At 39.1% G+C, this 23,482-nt stretch overlaps 1 protein-coding gene across 4 annotated transcripts; it reads right to left on the minus strand.

Moving 5' to 3' along the window:
* On the minus strand, positions 1 to 23,478 carry LOC121401615. Of its 4 annotated transcripts, none has more exons than XM_041587138.1 (9): positions 23,231 to 23,467; positions 13,917 to 14,036; positions 12,777 to 12,893; positions 11,804 to 11,836; positions 8,564 to 8,617; positions 6,732 to 6,785; positions 5,296 to 5,349; positions 4,861 to 4,914; positions 1 to 285 (listed from the first exon to the last, which is right to left on the minus strand). In XM_041587138.1, the coding sequence occupies exons 1-9, from the start codon at positions 23,319 to 23,321 to the stop codon at positions 215 to 217; spliced, it is 648 nt and encodes a 215-aa protein (XP_041443072.1). In that variant the 5' UTR covers positions 23,322 to 23,467; the 3' UTR covers positions 1 to 214. The 4 variants fall into 4 exon arrangements, with proteins under 4 accessions (XP_041443072.1, XP_041443074.1, XP_041443071.1 ...); XM_041587137.1 differs by lacking the exon at positions 1 to 285 and adding an exon at positions 3,405 to 3,554 and having other exon boundaries at positions 23,231 to 23,477; XM_041587140.1 differs by lacking the exon at positions 4,861 to 4,914 and having other exon boundaries at positions 23,231 to 23,473.
* Positions 23,479 to 23,482: the final 4 nt, after the last annotated feature.

Genomic DNA, 23,482 nt, shown 5'->3' on the forward strand with positions numbered 1-23,482 from the left:
TGATTTTTTAAATGTATTTACAATACAGAATAACATAGGGCCACATATTCATGATGTGTCCAAATAAGATGTTTTCAGCTGAGACAAATGTCCTTATGGCCAATAAAATTCCACTCATTGGCGTGCAATGGGAGACATGTCTTGCCCAACTGGTGAGTCCTACAACATCATGAGACAGCACTTATTAAGACAGTAAATGGTGGTGATATTTGAATTAGCTGGCTGACAGACAGTTCCTGTATTCAAGATCCCAAAACGTATAGCGACTTTCTCTTCTCAGTATACCTACAGATGAAATAAAAATATCAATGATAAAACAAACACCACAGTCTTTAAAGCTGCTTTGCAGTTATATATGTGGAACATTGACAGGTGAAGGAAAGGTACTCTCTGAAAACCCCCAAAATCCACACGTAAACATGAGACTTCCCAAGGAAGAGGTTTTTTTTAATCCTTTAGATATTAATGGAATACAACAAAAAAAATACAGTTCTTAACTTGGCACATAAATAAAATATCTAAGTGGCCTTACTTATTATCTTATGTGACCCTGATGTTGACGGGTTCTGAGGCTTTGATGTTCCTTGTGTCCTTTTCTCGCGATTGTCTCCTTTCCCACCCTTTCTGTTTAGTTTCTAAAGTAGGTTTGTTTTATACTGTTATACCATATAATGTATCATATTCCACCCATTTGCCTGTTAAACTCTTGGGGATTGCTTACTATGGGTTTCAGCACAACCTTATAAAGTATGTAGTAGGTTTTAGTGAACTAATTACTTAATTAACACCTTCATAGGCTCATTGAAACACTGCTATGTTTGTGAAATCAAACAATAATCTACAAGAATGCTGATATACCCTTGTCTATTTCTGCATAGAACTAAAAGATGGAGCCCTAGATTTTATATAAAATACTTCCATACTATTCTTTAACATATAGGGGGTTATTTACTAAAATCCAAATTTATCTCATTATTTAAATACAAAAACCACGACCAAACTCCCATACACGATCTTACCCTATTTATTATTAAAAAAAGCTTTATTTAAACAGTTTGGGTAAAAACCCGTTAAAATGAGTGAAAACCCGGATCATGACCTGCCCAAGATCTTGCTGATTTCTTTAAAGAGAAAAACGATCTCATTAGGCTGAACATACCGTCTGACAACAATCTCAGACTAACGTGCAGTCCACTCACATCTACTTTGCACTCCTTTACCCCTGCAACACTAGATGAAGTTAAACTTCTAGCCTGTTCAAAACCCACAACGTGCTCCCTTGACCTCTTACCATCTTACCTCCTCTATCCAATCTCTGATACACTCTCTCCTGCACTTACCCACCTATTTAACCTTTCACTCTCTACTGGTACTTTTCCTTCCTTATCAAACAAGCACTAATCACCTTCCCTTGATCCCAGCTCTCCTGCTAACTATTGTACGGTTTCCGTTCTTCCATTCTCATCCAAATTACTAGAAAGACTTGTTTACAATCGCCTGATCCATCATCTCACTCACAACTTCCTTCTCGACCACCTGCAATCTGGCTTCCGCCCATCACACTCAACTGAAACTCACAAGTCTAAAGGTCACAATTCCATACTAATCCTTCTAGATCTCTCTGCAGCCTTTGACACAGTTGACTACACACTCCTCCTTGACACCATTCAACACCATCAGAATAGCCCAGCTGAGAGAGAGGGTTGCAGTGCAATTTTGCTCTATGGATCAGCAGCTGAGGTAAAAGAACAGATTTCATTTGACCCACCCTACTAAACCATTACATATGGTAGATGTAAGACTTTGCAGGTCTTATGGTTTCTGTAGTTTCCATCACATACTGTGTATACTGGGCTTTTGGCCTCTGTTTTGTTTACTTGACTGAACCCTCAATGACCACCATTTCTAAATTTTACCCCTTTTATCCAGAATTATACCTCATCATCTACATGTGTTACTGTGAAATAGAAATATAGAAATTTATTCCACAATCCAAAAATATTAAGATGTACAGAAAATCTTTATTATAACATCATTCAAATAAACCAAACCACACACAGTTTTTAATTAAGTTTTTTTCATTACATTTTAAAATTTTTGGATTGGGGAATGAATTTGGATATTTCTAAATCGGTACCCCATTGATACTGGATCACAAATAAAATGATAAATGACAGGTTTTTTTTTACCTAAACCCTGATAATGTGAGGGGTTGAGTGTTATGGTGCCTATACACAATGAAAGATGTCGCGCGTGATTTTTATGGTATAGTTTTTATTACTAAATTGCACTGCAAGTAATTCATTCTACCATTTAACATTTTATTCTTGAACCAATAAATGTATTTTTTTAGTTGTAATATTGGTGAGTAGGCAGCCATCTCAGGTCATTGTGCATTGTTTAGGAACTTTCAGAAAGAGCCAACACTTGGAACTACTTGCAGATGAGTTGCAGATGTTTGTCCTTCTCAATGTGAAGAAGGATTCACAAATTGGGTTAGCTGAACTTTGCATTTTTACTACGGAGTGCTGTGATCATATCTTTCACTAGTTAGATTAGGCATGAGAGCATTTTTAGCAATGCAGATAGCAGGGAGCTGTTATCTGGTTACATTCCCATTGTTCTGTTAATGGGCTGCTGGGGGGGGAAGGGAGGGGGACGAAAACACTACAACTTGATTTACAGCAGTAAAGAGTGACTGAAGTTTATCAGAGCACAAGTCACATGGCTAAGAGCACTCAGAAAACTAAGAACATGTCTAGCTACACTTTTAATTAAAAAAAATCTATAAAACAAAATCTGTTCCTCTTTTGAAAAACAGATTTCAGTGCAGAAGTTTGCTGGAGGAGTGCAATTAACCAATGTGTTTTGTAAAACCCATGTTTTCCAAAGCAAAGGATCTGAGCAGCAGTGGGGTTGAACTGTGGCTCCTTTCCCTTCTACACCTGTAATAATCTATCCACGTGCCTAGAAAAGGCATTGACAGATAAACCAGCATGCCAGTTGCCACACAGATGCCATACAGATGGAGCACACTTGGAGTGACATAATGGGTCTGGCTAAAAAATCTGAGCCAATGTTTAAGTAAAATTTGCTTCATCTGTTTGTTCATAGATGGTTGGGAAGTATGGTCCAAATCTATAACTGTCCAAATTAATGTGGGCACAATTTGCCACCACATAGTGACTGATCGCTGACTAATGCTGATTTTTTAAATGTATTTACAATACAGAATAACATAGTGACTGATCGCTGACTAATGCTGAATTTTTAAATGTATTTACAGAATAACATAGGGCCACATTTTCATGATGTGTCCAAGGGGTCCACATAAGAAGATGTTTAGAGCTAAGACAAATGTCCTTATGGCCAATTGGTGTGCAATGAAAGACATGTCTTGCTTCCCCAACTGGTGAGTCCTACAACATCATGAGACAGCACTTATTAAGACAGTAAATGGTGGTGATATTTGAATTAACTGGCTGACAGACAGTTCATGTATTCAAGATCCCAAAACCTATAGGGACTATAGGTACTTTCTCTTCCCAGTATACCTACAGATGAAATAAAAATATCAATGATTAAACAAACACCACAGCCTTTAAAGCTGCTTTGCAGTTATATATGTGGAACATTGACAGGTGAAGGAAAGGTACTCTCTGAAAACCCTCAAAATCCACATGTAAACATGAGACTTCCCAAGAAAGAGTCTTTTTTTAATCCTTTAGACATTAATGGAATACAACAAAAAAAATACAGTTCTTAACTTGGCACATAAATAAAGTTTCTAAGTGGAATGGCTTATTATATTATGTGACCCTGATGTTGACGGGTTCTGAGGCCTTGATGTTCCTTGTGTCCTTCTCTTGTGGGAGTGTCTCCTTTCCCACCCTTTCTGTTTAGTAATCTAAAGTAGGTTTGTTTTATACTGCTATACCATATAACGTATCATAATTCACCCATTTGCTTGTTAAACTCTTGGGGATTACTTACTATGGGTATTGGTGGGTTTTAGCACAACCTTATAAAGTATGTAGTAGGTTTTAGTGAACTAATTACTTAATTAACTCCTTCATAGGCTCCTTGAAACACTGCTATGTTTTTGAAATCTAACAATAATCTACAAGAATGCTGATATACCCTTGTCTATTTCTGCATAGAACTAAAATATGGAGCCCTAGATTTTATATAAAATTACATAAACAACTATATCTAACATAGACTTATACATATAAAACAGAATACTTCCATACTATTCTATGACATATAGGGGGTTATTTACTAAAATCCAAATTTATCTCATTATTTGAATAAAAAAAAACACTACCAAACTCCCATACCCTATCTTACCCTATTTATTATCAAAAAAGCTTGATTTAATCAGTTTGGCTAAAAACCCGTTAAAATTAGCAAAACCCGGATCATAAAATTTTTCTGTGTTTTCTCTATTTTTTCTGGCTTTTTGCCAAAATGCCCAAATTTGAAAATACAGTACTTCGAAATTCAAATTTATAAAAGACCAACCGAAATTAAGTTGAAGTTTTTTTTTATTTGGTAGAATAGGTCTGCTTTCGATCGAATAGGTCCGTATTCGGCCAAATTCGAATCGTACCAATCGAAGGAATAGCGCATTGAATTTTTTTCAAATTCAAGTTGAATTTGGACTATTCCCTAGTCGAAGTACCCAAAAAATAGCTAGAAAATCTATTTTTTTTTTCATTCACTTCAACCTTTGATAAATCTGCCCCACAGTGTTATATTGAAACTTTTAAAAACATTGCGGATATTAGCTAGAGTTTAATCATGTTAATCTGATATAAAGGTAAATATCGCTATATGATTTCCAACTCAATTGCTTACCGATACACTTTTTGACTTCTTTGATCTCAAATGTCAGGTCGTTCTTCTGCTCCCCTGCACAGAATACATGAAGTTTCAGTGAGTCAAAAAGCAAAAGGAAATACCCTTACACTAAATTTAACCCACTTGGTAGAATAGGTCTGCTTTCGATCGAATAGGTCCGTATTCGGCCAAATTCGAATCGTACCAATCGAAGGAATAGCGCATTGAATTTTTTTCAAATTCAAGTTGAATTTGGACTATTCCCTAGTCGAAGTACCCAAAAAATAGCTAGAAAATCTATTTTTTTTTTCATTCACTTCAACCTTTGATAAATCTGCCCCACAGTGTTATATTGAATCTTTTAAAAACATTGCGGATATTAGCTAGAGTTTAATCATGTTAATCTGATATAAAGGTAAATATCGCTATATGATTTCCAACTCAATTGCTTACCGATACACTTTTTGACTTCTTTGATCTCAAATGTCAGGTCGTTCTTCTGCTCCCCTGCACAGAATACATGAAGTTTCAGTGAGTCAAAAAGCAAAAGGAAATACCCTTACACTAAATTTAACCCACTTAGAAAAAAGCTGTGCCCATATCTAGCTTTTTAACTATTGCCTAAAATCCCAACAATCATACTTATGAACAGCAGGGGGAGCAGCTTTGTTTATGACGATCCCTAATAGCCCAGACCACACTGAGCATGTGCACAGTCTTAGTCTTGCAAAGATGTATAACAAAGTTACAAGATGGTGACCCCCTGTAGCCAACTTTGAAAGCAGAAATTATTTGTTTAATTAGGCTTGTGGTGCAGTAAGTTCATGTTTATGTTTAGTATACAAAATACAGCATTTCTAGCCTTATTCTATTTTAGACTTCCCCTTTAAAGGCAGCCGGACTCATTTAAAAACACAAGTACAAAGTGCAAATTACACAGATGCAATGTTGAGTTCACATATTCATGTTAAAGTACTCACACCCACACATGCTCCTAGAAACGTTCAGTGAGGGGACCCTGGACCCAGCAGGAAGACCATGGTTTCACTAGTGGGTCGTCTCCACTAACTTATTCAAAACAAATAGGATACTGAACATGGTCAAAGAAGAAAAATGATCCAGCATGATTAATGTCTCCATGCCACTGATGGATGAGCAGAATGTTCTTGCTGGGATAATCTCCCAAAGGGGACCCTCACCTCAACACTGAGACCTGCAAACCTATAATTCTCCTCAAAACCATAGTAATTTATCACTAACACAATGTTATGGTTAAATGGAGGAGGTTATACATGTTACCAGTAAGTGGAATTTAGTTGCGGCCTGTCCACATCCCCAATAAGGCCAGAACATGACTCAAGTAGAAATGATTTTAACATTTTTGTTGGGCAAATATAAAGAGAGGGTGAAGGATCACTGCACCAGAGGCCTCCCCTTTAGACTAGAAGAAAAAAACTTTCATTTGAAACAATGTAGGGGGTTCTTCACAGTCAGGACAGTGAGGTTGTGGAATGCACTGCCGGGTGATGTTGTGATGCTGATTCAGTTAATGACTATAAGAATGGCTTGGATGATTTTTTGGACAGACATAATATCAAAGGCTATTGTGATACTAAGCTCTATAGTTAGTATAGATATGGGTATATATAATTTATGTGAGTGAATAGAGGGGTGTGTGTATGGATGCTGGGTTTCATTTGGAGGGTTTGAACTTGATGGGCTTTGTCTTTTTTCAGCCCAATTTGACTATGTAACTATATAACTATGTAACTATGTAACTGTGCATAGTGGCCCTTTAAAAGTATCTAACCATCCAATCCATATTATTGCTTACAACAGCTCCCTCACAATAGAGTTTTCCCAGCGAGGTTCATAAACGGTTCCCTTACCTAAAGTCCTGTTCATGCTTTCGATCTGAGCTAGAAGGATCGATTTCTCATCATCTGCAGAGCACAAATACTGATTAATACAATTCCCCCCACCTGAGAGAAAAAACTTTGTGGCATTACAAAATATTCTAGTTAGAACAATAAAAGCATGTGTTTGATTAGTTGCCTTGAGTTGCATGTCTATGAAGACTCTCATTTATCCAGGTCATGATATAGTCTAGAAGAATTAAGTCAAAGGTAACTGGACATTTCGTTTTCTCTTGAAAACGTTTCACCACTTGTCCGAGGGGCTTCTTCAGTTTAACTAAAGTGGTAGGGAATCACAGCCATCCAATCACAATGGTTCCATTGAACTTCAGTGAGGTTTTCAAGTTGTCTTTGACTTAATTTTACTAGATATTGCCTTGAGTTAATTCCCAAGTGCAAATTATGAGACCTTCTGAGTTTCTGAAAACCATCAGCTCATACTGACCCTGTTCTATATCTGGTATGAGATGTACATACCCCCCAACATTTTGGAAAGAGACAAAAAGATCTGCCGTTGAAACATCTGAAATTGAATACAGCCTAAGGGTCAGAGCACAGAGGCAGATTCGGGGAGATTATTCACCCAGAGACAAATCTTCTCTTCTTCGGGGCGACTAATCTCCCCGAATCTGCCTTCCCGCCGGCTAAAATGAAATTCGCCAGCGGGATGGCACTCGGAACGATTTGTTTTCAGAAGTAGCCGAAGTTGCCTCACGAGGAAACTTCGGGCGACTTCGGAAAACGAATCTCTCCGAGCACTACTTGTACATTTATAAGCAAGCGTCAAACATAGTGATATCTAAATAGAGTTTGCTCTATGTGTAGTTTTTAGGGCAGTTTCTTCCTGCACAATATTGTAACAGAGAAGAATATTGATTCAAATATAGTGTTATGGTTATCACTAAATGGAGGAGGTTATTTATGTTACCAGCAAGTGCATTTTAGTTGTGGTTTGCCCACACCCCAATAAGGCCAGAACATACCTCATATATCAAGTAGAAATGATTCTTAAAGGGATACTGTCATGGGAAAAAACATTTTTTCCAAAATGAATCAGTTAATAGTGCTGCTCCAGCAGAATTCTGCACTGAAATTCATTTTACAAAAGAGCAAACAGATTTTTTTATATTCAATTTTGAAATCTGACATAGGGCTAGACATATTGTCAATTTCCCAGCTGCCCCAAGTCATGTGACTTGTGCTCTGATAAACTTCAATCACTCTTTACTGCTGTACTGCAAGTTGGAATGATATCACCCCCCTCCCTTCCCCCCCCCAGCAGCCAAACAAAAGAACAATGGGAAGGTAACCAGATAGCAGCTCCCTAACACAAGATAACAGCTGCCTGGTAGATCTAAGAACAGCACTCAATAGTAAAAACCCATGTCCCACTGAGACACATTCAGTTACATTGAAATGTAACTGAAACCAGCAGCCTGCCAGAAAGTATTTCTCTCCTAAAGTGCAGGCACAAGTCACATGACCAGGGGCAGCTGGGAAATTGACAAAATGTCTAGCCCCATGTCAGATTTCAAAATTGAATATAAAAAAATCTGTTTGCTCTTTTGAGAAATGGATTTCAGTGCAGAATTCTGCTGAAGCAGCACTATTAACTGATGCGTTTTGAAAAAAACATGTTTTCCGATGACAGTATCCCTTTAACATTTTTCGTTGGACAAATATAAAGACAGGGTAAAGGCATAGTGGCCCTTTAAAGGTCTCTAACCACCCAACCCATCCTATGCTTCAAAACAGCTCCCTCACCATAGAGTTGCCCAAGAGAAGTTCATAGAAGATTTACCTACCTAAAGTCCTGTTCATGCTTTCAATCTGGGCTACGAGGATTGATTTCTCATCATCTGCAGAGCACAAATACAGATTATTATAATTCCTCCCTACCTTGAAAAAAAAACTTTGTGACATTACAAAAAAAAAAAATCTAGTTAGAACAATGAAAGCATACATTTGATTAGTTGCCTTGAATTAATTCCCAAGTGCAAATTATGAGCTAATTAAGAGTTTCTGAAAACCTCTTAGTGACCCTGTTCCATATCTGGTATTAGATGGGCACACCTCCCAACATTTGAAAAATTGGAAAGAGGGACAAAAAGATCTGCCGCGCATAGTACGGAAAAAAAGTCTGACCACACCCCTTTTATGGCCACACCTTCTAATTACCATGTCCATTCTACAAAATTTGGCAGGTTATGAAAGTTTAAACACATTTCTGGGAGTTTTAGGGCCATGTTTTATGAAGGTGAATTGCCCTTTAAGCTGCAAGTCACTGTTCTTTTAAAAGACCTTAAATAGTTACAACTTTCTATCTTTGCTTATCTTAAACTGTTACAAATGTATCTAGTTGCCAGTGCTGAGTGTTCTGGGCTCTCTGCCAAAAAGCCTCTTATTTAATAAAGTTTCATAAAACTTTATATCTTTTTCTGGCGTCAGTGCAGGAGATCAAAGAGAAACTCAGGACAGTTTAATAAAAATCCAGGACTGTGGGCGGAACTGTCAAAATCGGGACTGCCCCACAGAAAACGGGACATTTTGGAGGTATGGATCTCTGCTGCGTCTTCTTATAGGACACCTTTGGTATCATTTACTATTAAGAAGTCAAGTGTGAAAAGTGCAAAAATCAGGTGCCATTCACTTTGTTTTGTACTTTGCACCTTTTCTAAAAATTGCCATGACATTGGTGTTTGGCTACAGAAATTGGTAGCTGCTCCCATGAATATATCATTGCCTGAGCCCCCTTAGTACTCTTGCTTACTTACCCCAGTCTTCATAAATGACCCTATTTATCTTTACATTAAAGAATATAGGAAACACATTCTGACATTAAAGAGGTTGTCCACCTTTCAGTTAACTTTTAGATTGTTTAGAATGGCTGATTCTAATCAACTGGTCTTCATTATTTATTTATTTGTTTTTTTAACAGTTTTTTAATTATTTGCATTTTTCTTTTGACTCTTTCCAGCTTTCAAATGGGGGTCACTGACCCCATCTAAAAACAAATGCTGTGTAATGCTACAAATGTATTGTTATTGCAACTTTTAATTACCAATTTTTCTATCCAGGCCTCTCCTATTCATATTCCAGTCTCTTATTCAAACCAATATGTGGTTGCAAGGGTTTTAGACCCTAGTTACCAGGCTGTTTAAATTGCAAACTGGAGAGCTGCTGAATAAAAAGCTAAATCACTCAAAAGCCACAAACCAATTGCAAATTGTCTCAGAATGTCACTCTCCACATCATACTAAAAGTTAATTTAAAGGTGAACAACCCCTTCAAATTTTCCTGCTGATTGGAGACTAAAATAGGGACCAAAGCCCACTACCAAATAACAACACCCCCATAATATACCTCTATTGCCAGCATTGCACCTGTAACAGCTGGGGAACAGATCTCAAGAATATAGTTACACTATTAAATATATATACAGTATATGTACTATATGTATATTTATATAATATTTATATATATATATATATATATATATATATATATATATATATATATATATATATATATATATAGTCATAGGCAAGAGAGAAAAACTGCACCAACAGGTCTTTATACAAAAATAGAAAACCTTTTATTCAACGTTTCGGCTCGACCGCTGAAGCCGTCTTCTGAAGACGGCTCCAGCGGTCGAGCCGAAACGTTGAATAAAAGGTTTTCTATTTTTGTATAAAGACCTGTTGGTGCGGTTTTTCTCTCTTGCCTATGACTATTAACACATGTAACCAGCACACAGGCATTGCTTTTTTCGGTTATCCGTGTGCACTGTACTCAAATTTGCTATATATATATATATATATATTTCTCTCATCTAAAATATACTCTGTCCAAATCTGCATGGGTTATTTCCCCTTATTTATTATTCCATTTTCCAGACAATTCCAGTAAAGGAAAAAAAAAAACTCGAAAAAATTGTGAAAATCATGCGAGTACAATTTTTTTGGATTTTTGCCTAAAAAACACGAAATCTTTGAATTTATACACGAAACCCAGCGCAGATCTGGATATCTTTGTGGCCTCTCCCATTGACTTCTATACAACCTCGGCAGGTCTCAGATGCCGAATTTCCTGATTCTTAGGGGGAAATTTACTAAAGTGCAAAGTGGCCAACGCTGGCGAAAATTCGCCATTGTGACTTCATTTTGGCACTTCGCCGATTTACTAACGGTTTGCACTCTAATGCCAGACGAATTGTCGCTCTGGCGAAAGAGCGTTAACTACGCAAATTCACTAAGTTTTTGATTTTACGTACTGTTAGCTGTATCGCCAGACTTTTTTTCAAAGAAAAGTTGAAAACTTTTCGAAGTCCCAAAAAACATTGTTTTTTTTTTCTTTTTACAGGGTGATAGGCTGAAAAAGATCGAATTTTTTTTTTGGGGTATCCTCCCTGATAAAATATGGCACATAAACTGTACTGTGGGCACATGTGTAGGGCAACATAACTCTATATAATTTTATTAAGGTTCCCTGGCCTTGTGTAGTGTAATGTATTTGCTGCAGCATATACGTCCATTGTACTAGCGTAACTTCGAACTGCTGAGTGTATTTTCGCTAGCTCAACTTCGGCAGCATTCGGTACCCTGTGCGTAACTTTGGATCTTCGTGAATTAGCGTTGTCCAGGCAAATTTACGCCTGCTGAAGTGTTGCGATGTGCGCAAAGCCAGCATTGGCGAATTTTCTCCGGTTAGTGAATTGGTCCCTTACTTTTTCCATCCTCGGGGTATAATAAATCATGAAAAATTAAAGGTTTTTTTTCACTAAAATTTAGAGTTTTTGGCATTGTGACTTTAATAAATAACCCCCCTTAAAGTATGTATAGCACTTTCCCTTATAATTGATACATGGGAAACGTGCTACGTGTGACTAAATGAATCACACTTACAAACTGGCCAAAGAGTTTTGGCATTCAGCATACTCACTCTTAGTACTCTTGGTAACAGGGTCCTCTAGCAAAAGCGATTTTTTCATATTGAAATAAATGGAGTTCTAATCAAATTTACATTAAGTTAGGGAGGAAACTCACCTGCCTGCTTCAGTTGGGTGGAAACAAGAGAATCTGAAAACAAAAATATGGTTAACGTAAGATTCAGAGTTGGATACCAACTTTGGAATACTGATTGACCTATCAACTTCCCCTGATGATTATTGATAATGGCCACAAGTGGTCATAAAGGAAAACTATACCCTCAAATAATGTAGGTCCCTGCTTCTTGTAAACAAACCAGTCTCATAATAATATACTTTTAATCGTATGTGCCATTTGGGTAATCCTAGAACTAAGGGCCGTCCCCTGGGATCCTATGATTCACAATGCCCACAAACAAATCAAACAAATCGGGTTGCCACCTTTTCTGCCAGTGGAGATGGCGGGCCATGATGTGGAGGGGCGGGGCCATGACACTGAGGGGACAGGGTGTAATTTGTCTGGGTCAAAACCGAACAGGTGGCAACCCTACAAACAAACCATACATGTTAAGTCACATGAGCCAATTAATGGACAATCTTGTGTCTTTTGCTTCCCCACTTCTTCCTGTTACAGTTAGAGCTGCAGTGTTCTATGTCCAGCTCAGAAACTATGATTTGCATTGGACATAAAGGAAAGAGGAAGAGTGCGAAGAGGCAATGTAGTCCATGGCTGGAACTGGGGGTAGGCACAAGAGGCACATGCCTAGGACACAGCAGTTGAGGGGCACTAGGCACATACCTCTAGTCAGGCCCTTGCCCCCCTAACAATTAACTTACTCCGTCAAAGAGGGGGAAAATTTTTAGTTGGCTGGTCAGGTTGCCTAAAGTGCCGTCCAGCTTGGCCCTGTGTTGGTGTAGACATAGGAGGCTAAGAGGCTACTGGTGCTGCTATTTTCTCTTTATATGTGAGAGGGAAACCTGATTCTCTTCTACAACAACGTGTAGCAAGTTGTTAGATGCAAATAGTCATCTTTTTAGATTTTTTTTCATATCGTTCAAGAATCTTCCTGCCTGGTCCTTATGAAACTCACAGTATGTGAACACCAGGCTTGTGACGATTATCAGGAATATAAATACAAGTATCAGCAGGGCCACCAGAACCATCAGGAGTCTCCTCTGAGTCCTCAACATTTCGCTTGCCTTCAGAACTGCAATAGAATGAGATGCATAGGTTTTATCATCATTGCTGAATCTGTATGGCTTCATCAGTGCAAACCCACAACAGCAAGTAGTTAATATGTCCTCTAAATAATGGTATGAGTGTTTGGCATATCTTGAGACTGGTTTTCAGCCCCAGCTAAAGGAACTGCTTGAGTTTATGGGGTTGAAACCCAAGGACAAATTGAGGGTGGTCAAAAGGTAGGATTCTAAAGGGTTTTATGGTATGAAAGATCCAGAGTTTGAGTCAGATGTCTAATCAGCTATTAAGACCAATCAGCTGGAAGCATTTACTATTCACCAGTATAAAAGCAAATGTCTCACCGGTTGCTATGGGTTGCTATACCTGGGCAAACTGTCCTCCGTAAATGTACTCTGATTTCACAATAAGTTGGGTATGTGTTCACATTAAGTGATTACAGTATGACAAAAGTTGAAGATCAATGACACTAGGAGGCCTGTAGAATAAAGTCTAACAAGTACCACTATGTGACGGGATGTTGACTTGTGCCTGTGGTTCAACCATTTAATAATAACCTCACAGGAACTGACCTGTCAATTATCTCATTAAATGAATGAAGTGGTTGGAGGACTAAATATCGTGAACCCAAATGAGTCAAAACTAGTTTATCCTGCTCCTTTTACCTATGAATATACCATTGCCCTATCTACAAGTCAAGAATGGCCATCGGCAATATACCATAGCACTACGGATGCAGTATACCGTTATAGAAGTTAGTTGTAGTGATGGGCGAATTTGTGCCGTTTCGCCGAAAAATTTGCGAATTTCGCTAAAAGGCGGAAAATTCACGAAACAACCGTTTTTTCGGAAATTTTTTTGGACGCCGGTAAATTTTTGCCGCAAATTTTCGCGGACGTTTCGCAAATTTATTCGCTGGCGGCGAATTCGCGCCTGCCGAATAAATTCGCCCATCACTAGTTAGTTGCTTAAATAGAAAACATTGGCACATCCTCAGGTTAGGTTGCTACTTGTCTTACTGTACAATCCATACATTTTGCTGAAAGATTTTCTTTTGCTTCTTCATAAATCTCTATCTTCGTTATTGTAGGATTATTGACTTGCATGTTTTCATACATATTATACTGATCATCAAGATGGCGCTGGCGGTTTCCTGAGGATTTAAATTAAAAACAAATGCTATTTTTTTCCATTTACTGTTTTGTTTCCACAGGCTGCAGGATTAAAAAGCAATAATAAGGGATTTAGACAATCAGCTAGAATGCCATGACTGGAAGGCAGAACAATACAATATATTCCCTTATGAGACTAGAAAGAAAGTGGTCACATTTTATTTCTAACAAATATTTTACATCAGTTTTTCAGTACAAATTTCGTACAGTATAAAAGGGAGGCACCAGGATTTGTTTTGGGATTCATCCAAATTGCAGTAAATGTTGCTTAATTGTGATCCAAACAAAAGAGTGAACAAACGAGTGAAAATCACTTGAACGGGGGGCCAAATTGTCACAGGCCTCTCAGTGATTACTATGGCTGACTTTGGACCCCAGACCACTTTTCTGCTTTACTACAAAAAGTACTGCCCTGAGAAATATTCCAATCACCACGGTCTGTTTTGGCTGCCTGTGACTGTGTGAATGCTAAGTATAGTACAAATTGGGATTTTTACTATATTTCACACGGACATCTAAAAAGGGACCCTTGAGAAGTGACTGAACGGGAGCTGAAGGTTAGGGATCATAAAGTCATGACTCTTGGGGAATCAAACTCACATCTGTGTGGTAGTCATCAGGTGTAGTATCCGGCTGAGCCACTGGAGGCATTTGGAATTTACTGGTTCCTACTGTCCATATAGACAACCAGGTTCAGACTGGATCAGCAGGACACTAGGAAAAAGCCCGGTGGGCCCCGGCCCTTATGAACCCCCATCTGCCCAGACCTTCTCCCATGGCTGCCCAGCTGTTTTTTTTGTATGCGCAAGGCTTCTCCTTTTTTTTCTGAGCGCAATGCTGTGGTCTCTGCACATACAGATGTCTTTTTCCACACATGCGCGCGCCATTTGAAGGTCAGGGTGGGGGCCCTGTGGACTGCCAGGAGGCAGTGGCGGAACTACCGGAGGAGCAGGGGGTGCGAGTGGGCCAAGGCCCCCCCCGGCAGCTCGGGCGCCACTGAAATGCTGGCCTAAAATCGCGTACGGAGGGGGGCGGGGGGGGCGGCTGTGCGTCCCGCCCCCCTCTAGTTACGTTACTGCCAGGAGGGCCCTTTCTTTTGCAGCCTCGTGGGCGCCCAAAGCTCCAGTCCGACCCTGTAGACACCTGCTACTTGCTGCTATTTTCTCTGTCTCCGCCCTCACTCTCATTAAGGCCACGTGTCTATAATCTGGTCATTTTGGGCCTATATAAGCCAGTTCCTTTCTGCCTCCTATTGCTAGATCATCAAAGGATCATGGCAGCACAGAAACCAGTGCAATTAGCGTCAGAATTTATTAATCAGCAAACCTGTAGCATCAGCTTATATTACAGGGGAAGCTCATTTTCTGCTGGATAATTAGTGACGAGCCCTAAGCTTAGCTTCTCAACAGCTGCTCAGAGCCCACTGAGCATGTGAGTGTCACAGACACTTTCCAAGATGGTGACCCCCTGTGACAAGTTTGAAGTCCTGGATCATTGCTGCTATTGACAAGCTGAAACTTTAGCCTCATGCAATAAGTTCAGTATATAAAATATGCCATTGTTAGCCACATTCCTTTTTACGGTTTAGTTATCCTTTAAGATTCTTGAAAAAAGGCATAACCAGTGATATATACAGTAGACCAATATTTACTTGAAATACCTTAAAAAGTCATGTTTGTGGGAAGTACAAGGTTTCAGTTTTGAAACATCCTGATCCTTTTTGCAATGACAGAAGAATGTATTTCTTGCTATTCATCTGACTGGCTACTTCCTTCTGCAGAAACTCTCAGTGAGAGATGAACTGTCTCAGAATCCACTTAAAGGCCAATGGTACAATTAGATTAATATTTTTCAAAATTCCAGTGTGCGGAAAAAACCAAAACCTCAATTGCAAAAAAAGCGACAAAACACAAGTGACTTTTCAGGGTTTTTTTTTTTTTTTGAACATTGGCTTTAATTGAGAAAAAACTGAAACCAAATTATTGCATTCCTGCTTTGTCACAGAAAACAAAGTTGCGCGCCGTCGAGATTCACACTGTTTCATTCATTTTCAATGAGGCGACTGATCTTGTTTTTCCAAAAAGTAATTCTCCTAAATTAAAAAAAAGTTGGTAGACTTGAAGACCTCTGTAGGATTGTCTTTAGAAGAACAAATTCGAGGTCTAGTCACTAGATGGCAGCGTAAGGCCAGAAATCCCAATTAGATGGTTCTGGAAGCAGGAAGGAGGAGCAATTCCCCAGGAAGTCTATATAAGGTAGTGAGTAGTCTTATGCTCTATTTGGCAGAAAAGAAGAAGGGGCCTTAGGTTGACTACATCAGAGGAGGCGTCATCCCTATATAAAAAGGTTAGCAAGTGGTAGGTAGGATTTTTTGGTGGAGATAAACATAGCACACCTCCCAAATGTCCCGTTTTTTGTGGGACAGTGGCAATTTTGACAGCTCAGTCCACAGTCCTTGATTTGTTACTGAAATGCCCCGACTTTCTGCTGCGCTGAACAGCCAGAAAAAGATACAAAGTTTCTAACTTAATTGGCTTTTGGTGAGTCAGTGAGCCCAGAATAGATACTAAGACACTTTTGTAACAGTTTAAAGGGATACTGTCATGGGAAAAAAAAATTTTTTCAAAACAAATCAGTTAATAGTGCTGCTCCAGCAGAATTCTGCACTGAAATCCATTTCTCAAAAGAGCAAACAGATTTTTTTATATTCAATTTTGAAATCTGACACGGGGCTAGACATATTGTCAATTTCCCAGCTATCCCCAGTCATGTGACTTGTGCTCTGATAAACTTCAATCACTCTTTACTGCTGTACTGCAAATTAGAGTGATATCACCCCCTTCCTTTTCCCCCCAGCAGCCTAACAAAAGAACAATGGGAAGGTAACCAGATAACAGCTCCCTAACACAAGATAACAGCTGCCTGGTAGATCTAAGAACAGCACTCAATAGTAAAAACCCTTGTCCCACTGAGACACATTCAGTTACATTGAGAAGGAAAAACAGCAGCCTGCCAGAAAGCATTTCTCTCCTGAAGTGCAGGCACAAGTCACATGACCAGGGGCAGCTGGGAAATTGACAAAATGTCTAGCCCCATGTCAGATTTAAAAATTAAATATAAAAAAATCTGTTTGCTCTTTTGAGAAATGGATTTTAGCGTAGCATTGTGCTGGAACAGCACTATTAACTGATTCATTTAGAATTTTTTTTTACCATGACAGTATCCCTTTAAGATAAGCAGGTTCCTTGGGAGAACTTAGACTCACAGCTTAAAGGGCAATTCACTTTCATTAGCAAAACTGTAATAACACATAAAAAAAAACACACAATTGTGTTCAAACGTTCATAACCTGTCAAATTGTATAAAATGGACATGGTAATTAGGGGGTGTGGCCACAAAAATGGGGGCATGGTCAAAAAAAGGAGAATGTAATTAAAAATCACAAGTGATTTTTAAAATTGCATTTTTGTGAATGTTTAGCACTACTAGCAATGTGAAACCATTCATTGGCGAATATTAAATTGCTGATTATTTCTAAGCAAAGGTTAGTGTTAACACCTGCTCTGGAGTTTCATTAAAGGGGACGTTCACCTTTGAGTTAACTTTAAGTATGATGTAGAGAGTGAAATTCGGAGACAATTTGCAATTGGTTTTCATTTTTTATTATTTGTGGTTTTTGAGTTATTTAGCTTTCTATTCAGCAGCTCTTCAGTTTGCAAATTTCCCCAGTAACCATGTATTGCTTTGAATAAGAGACTGGAATATGAATAGGAGAGGGACTGAATAGAAAGACAAGTAATAAAAAGTAGCAATAACAATAAATGTGTAGCCTTACAGAGTGTTTGTTTTTTAGATGGGGTCAGTGACCCACATTTGAAAGCTGGAAAAAGTCAGAAGAAGGCACATATTTCAAAAACGATATAAAAAAAAAATAAGTAAGACCAATTGAAAAGTTTTGGCCACTCTATAACATACTAAAAGCCTCATAGCAAGTACAGTAAGTTACTGTATAAGTCAATTCAGTCCAAGGCTGTGGAGCAAAGCACTGGTAACAGCAGGCAGACACAGAGCTCCTCCCAGTCCAGTCAGCAGAATCCTTCTGAAGAGGTAGTTGTTATCTTGAATTGATACCTGCCTATTGTTCAACTGACAGGCTGACCAGACAAGGCTCTGTTTACATTACAGCAGCTGGTAGGAGGGAGGGGTAATGACATCACTCCAACTTGCAGTACAGCAGTAAAGTGTGCCTGAAGTTTATCAGAGCAAAAGTCAAATGGCCTGAGGGCACTTGGAAAATGTCAAAATGTCTAGCCGCCCAAACAAATTTGAAAATTAAATATAAAAAAAACCCATCTGCTCTTTAGAAAAATGGATTTCAATGCAGGATTCTGCTGGAGCAGCACTATTAACTGATGCATTTTGTAAAAAAAACATGTTTTCCCACGACAGTATCCCTTTAAAGCTGAACCACCCCTTTAGACATTATGTCGCTTCGTGATTGGGACATACACTGTGCATGTTGGCAAAAGCCATTTGGTCTTGAACTTTGTGAGGAAGTCGCTGAGGTCTGTAATCATTCAAAAAGGATGTTAACGTGGTCGTTAATTTCGCAAATGTTTTCTGCACTAATTATTATGTCACATTTGCCACATTAGTGTTAAACTGCAAGTCTTTAATGGTGGTGTGTATAAAGAGCGTCAATTTGGGCATCACTACAAAAGTTACTGTCCATCTGTGGTATACCATGTTACCCGTGGTGTAAGTAGAGTGCACTGGGACCCCAGAAATTCCCAACAACACTCCTGCCCGCCCACTCCCCGCCTATGGCCGCCCACTCCCCACCCTGCGTTGGAGTCTAAAAGCTGCCTACGTTCCCCTTCCCCGCCCACAGGTAAAAGAGCACCTGGGAAGGGGGGTATTCTTTTCAGCTATAGAAGATGCAGACCCCGCAGTCCAGGCTCCACGTGACCCCCTAGGATCTGCTTCCTCTATAGTTACGCCGCTGCATGTTACAAAGTTGCTGCTGTGGTGCATTTGGGGGCATGGGCTCATGAGTCTATAATTAAGCACGGAACACGCAAGGCTACTTTTTGCCTAAATAGTTTGAGTTAAGTCTAAATTTGCCTTTCTTGAAATAAACACTTTTTAAGTGCACCGCTTTTTGTGTCGGTCCAGTACTGTGTCAGCCTGTATAATGTTTCTATTGATAGTTATCTAAACCTGAGTCTTAAAGAGATACTGTGATGAGACAACATGTTTTATTCAAAACGCATCAGTTAATAGTGCTGCTCCAGCAGAATTCTGCACTGAAATCCATTTTTCAAAAGAGCAAACAGATTTTTTATATTTAATTTTGAAATTTGACATGGGGCTAGACATATTGTAAATTTCCCAGCTGCCTCCAGTCACATGACTTGTGCTCTGATAAACTTCAATCACTCTTTACTGCAAGTTGGAGTGATATCACCCCCTCTTCCCCCCCCAGCAGCCAAACAACAGAACAATGGGAAGGTAACCAGATAGCAGCTCCCTAGAAGATCTAAGAACAGCATCAAATAGTAAAAGCCAAGTCCCACTGAGACTGATTCAGTTACATTAAGTAGGAGAAATAACAGCCTGCCAGAAAGTAGTTCCATCCTAAAGTGCAGGCACAAGTCACATAACTGGGGCAGCTGGGAAACTAACAATATGTCTAGCCCCATGTCAGATTTCAAAATTGAATATAAAAAAATCTGTTTGCTCTTTTGAGAAATGGATTCCAGTGCAGAATTCTGCTGAAGCAGCACTATTAACTGATGTGTTTTGGAAAAAATATGTTTTTCCACGACAGTATCCCTTTAAGGTATGTGCACTTGCACAGCGCACTGATTTTTTTGTGAAGTTGTACGAGCTTGATTGATTTTTGGGAATTTTAGTTTTAAATTGGCATTGAATTTATTTAGCACAAATAACACACCACATCCATGCTATTAAAAAGGTTAATAGCATGGATGAAACCTTTTGAGACGTAATATATATGAGTAATTTTGGCACACACACTTGCACTGCATGAAATTCTTTCCTATAGCTTACCATTTCTAAGATTGGTATAAAAATGGTATTTAGAAACCCAATAATTGAGTCTGCCTCAAGATATAGAAGAAAATCATAATCTGAGCATTTGCCCACTGGGGTAAGCAGCTCACAATAGCTTGTCCTATGTAGGCCCTTTGCTTCCCCTTTGGGACGGACCAGATAAAAAACAAACAAGTATTTGAGACAATCAGCGGAACTCAGACAAAAATCTTGGAAATGCCCTTGAAGCTTCTTCCTGTTTTGCTTTTACTTCAGTCTCAACCTCCCAGTTTCCAGTTCCCAAGCACCACTAAATCATAAGACCAGTAATGAGCTAAGGCGAAGCCGGTCAATGATCATGAAGGTTAAAGCTTTTTCCCAAAACAGATAACGTTGTGATCACTACAACATTTTAGACCATTAGGCAGATGAGCAGGTAACAATAAGTCCTTGTGTTTAATGTAAAATGAAGCAATGGAATTCTTAATGAATCAGATGAAAATTAAGCGTAGGACTGGCCAGATATGGGATGACTTTGACGTAGTTGGCCAGCTTAAATATATTGCAATATATGGACAAACAATCCCTGTTTTGTTTAAAGGGTAAGGCATTTTTAGTAGCTTAAGGCACATACCTCTAGTGGTGTAACTAGATGTTACTGGGCCCCACAAAAAAATAATTTTAGGGCTCTAAACATATCCAAAGGTTGAGCTGTTCTACCAATAGATTTTGAAATTGCTCATTATTTGGGCCTCATTGGGTCCCCTATATCCCCCTAAATATTATGGGTTCTGGTTAGGTGGATGGGCTTTGTGTAACGGCCATTGAGTCAGTGTACTGTGGCTAATGGGTAGAAAAGTCACAAGGATTGCAGCATTATTGAAGGCAGGTGCAGCACATAGTGTTGTAATCCAAGAACCATTTATCCAATGGAATTAGTAGTTAAAAACAGGCCTAGCACATTATTGGGGGAATGTAATAAAAGTCGCAAAGAGCAAAACAATTCACACCAATAAGAATGAAAAGCCACTTCTCGCAATGTAATATTGTTCCTTAAACTGTTATTGCATTGCGGATTTTAAGTGCGCATTTAGAATTGTAATTGCACACACACTCTTAAGAAGTGCTTGAAGTGTTGTAATCTTTTGGAGCAAACATAACGAATTTTTCAGTAAGAAAAACACTTACTGCGCATTGGCGCAAACTATAAAATTCTCAAACAGTCTTCCACTGTCGTAAGTGGAAGTTTCCGGGTTCACGATAGCTATATTAAATTCGCGCAAAGCAAAATCTGCACTGCGAATAGTTTTCCCGTTACCGACTTTTGTTATGTTCCCCCGAATGTTACCATGTTATCTTGTGTTGTACAATGTTAATACCTTAAAGGGGTTGTTCACATTCCAAACACTTTTTTCAGTTCAGTTGTTTTCCCGATTGTTCCCCAGAAATAAAGACTTTTTTCAATTTCTTTCCATAATTTCTTTTTAACTGTTTTTCCAAAATCTAAGATTAAAGTTGAATGTCCCTGTCTCTGGTGTTTGAGTCTGACAGTTCAGCAATTCCGGTGATTCTGAACTGTTACAATTTTGCAACATTTAGTTGATCCATTTCTCAGCAGTAGTGATGGGCGAATTTGCAGCGTTTCGCCAAAAAATTTGCGAAACGGTGCCGGCGTCTCGTTTTTGACGCTGGCACCCGTCTTTTTGATGCCGGCGGCCATTTTTGACGCCGGCGGTCGTTTTTTCTGACGCTAACGAAATTTTTTTTTTGACGCCAGTGAATTTTTCAGTGTTTAGCGAATTTATTCGCTGGCGGTGAATTGCGCAAATTCGCCGCAAATTTGTGCCTGGCGAATAAATTCGCCCATCACTACTCAGCAGCAGCTCTGGAGTATTAGCAATTATTGTATCAATTCTAACAGCTGCCTGTAATGAAACCCAGAGATTCTGCTCAGCAGGGATAAAGATAATGTATCAACTAAATGTATCAATTTAGAACAGTTTACAGAAGGGGTCCCCAAGCGCCTGAAAAAAAAAAATTCCTGAACTGGGCCGCCGAACAATTAATGCAGCACACCCAAATTGAACGCCGACCCCTCCCGACCCCCTCCCCGACCCCTGCAGACCCCCCCTTCCTCCCTACCCGACCCTTTCCCACCCCCCAGTCCCTGGAAAAAAATTTGACTCTTTTTGGTCCCTGGGCCAAGAAAGGTTGGGGACCCCTGGTTTACAGGGTCGAAGACCCCCCTCCCAGAGCTGCTTTAGAAGGTGAAAAAAGACACTTTATGCTTCAATATTAGAAAAACGGTGACACATAGAAAATAGAAAGTAATTGGAAAAAGTCGTTATTTCTGGTGAACTATCTGAAACCAACTAGTTGTTTGAAGGTGAACAACCCATGGTGGTCTAATGGTGGAGAATGTAATTGTTAATGTAGATGCTGGAGCCATTATTATTCAACAACCCTTTCTGTTATTGTCCGTTTTATTGACAGGAAAAGGTTGTTTAGAATCTTGGGGTTGTAGCATTGTGGTAAAGCAATTGGGAATTAACAAGTGCCCCTTCCCCCCCCCTCAACTTTTTTAGGGTCATTATATTGTCCGGGGCTCTTACAATACATAAATTGCAGTGTCTTTGGGAGGAGCCGAAGTGACAATTTGTGTGCACTATTTTAATTTGGGATCTTTATGTGCCAAATACTTTGGTAATCTGATGAAGATTGGGCATCAAATTGCTTAGCAGACCCCTGGCAGTAGTATTTACGGTGTTTTATCCTTTTACCTAATGACATGTTGGAGGTAAGATGCTAAAAATTTAAGTGAAGGGAACGATAGTTAGATGGATATAGATATATAGATAGATAGATAGATTGATAGATAGACATATAGATAGAGATAGATAGATAGTAGGTAGACAAAGATCACGTCTATAGCTAATGCCAACTAATAGCTCTTTTTAATGACACAGAGACATATTCCCATGACATGTAATGTAGATTTAATGTCTCCTATCCCAGGCCCTTGTTCTATTCCTTACCTCTGTCCATCTTGTGCCAATGGATTGGAAATATATTCCCTTATTTTTATATTTCTCCCATCCCAGTCCCTTGTTCTATTCCTTACCTCTGTCCATCTTGTGCCAATGGATTGGAATGTCTTTCTGCCCAGTTGACTGGTTCCTTCTCAGTGTTGTTCTGCCTCCTCCGTGCCACATACAACTGCTCCCTGGGTTTCCACTTCTGCTTTCTCTGTATTTTCTAGACTGTATTTTTTTACTTCCTCTTTACATTGTGAAAATAAACTTTAGGATGAAGGGGCCAGTGATATGTGGAAAGCAGAGCACTCAGTAGAGCAGATTGCTGCATGAGGTTAATT

Source organism: Xenopus laevis, chromosome 3L (genome assembly GCF_017654675.1).
Source record: "Xenopus laevis strain J_2021 chromosome 3L, Xenopus_laevis_v10.1, whole genome shotgun sequence".
NCBI lineage: Eukaryota > Metazoa > Chordata > Amphibia > Anura > Pipidae > Xenopus > Xenopus laevis.

Bases quoted from the DNA above. Each gene is read 5' to 3' on its own strand.
- LOC121401615 (XM_041587137.1), bottom strand. From the start codon at position 23,321: ATGTGGCACGGAGGAGGCAGAACAACACTGAGAAGGAACCAGTCAACT. The intron at 12,894-13,916 runs GTATGGATTGTA...ATTCTATTGCAG, and splicing joins AGAAAATCTTTCAGCAAAAT to TTCTGAAGGCAAGCGAAATG. The intron at 3,555-4,860 runs GTAAGCAATTGA...TTTCATCTGTAG, and splicing joins AGAAGTCAAAAAGTGTATCG to GTATACTGGGAAGAGAAAGT.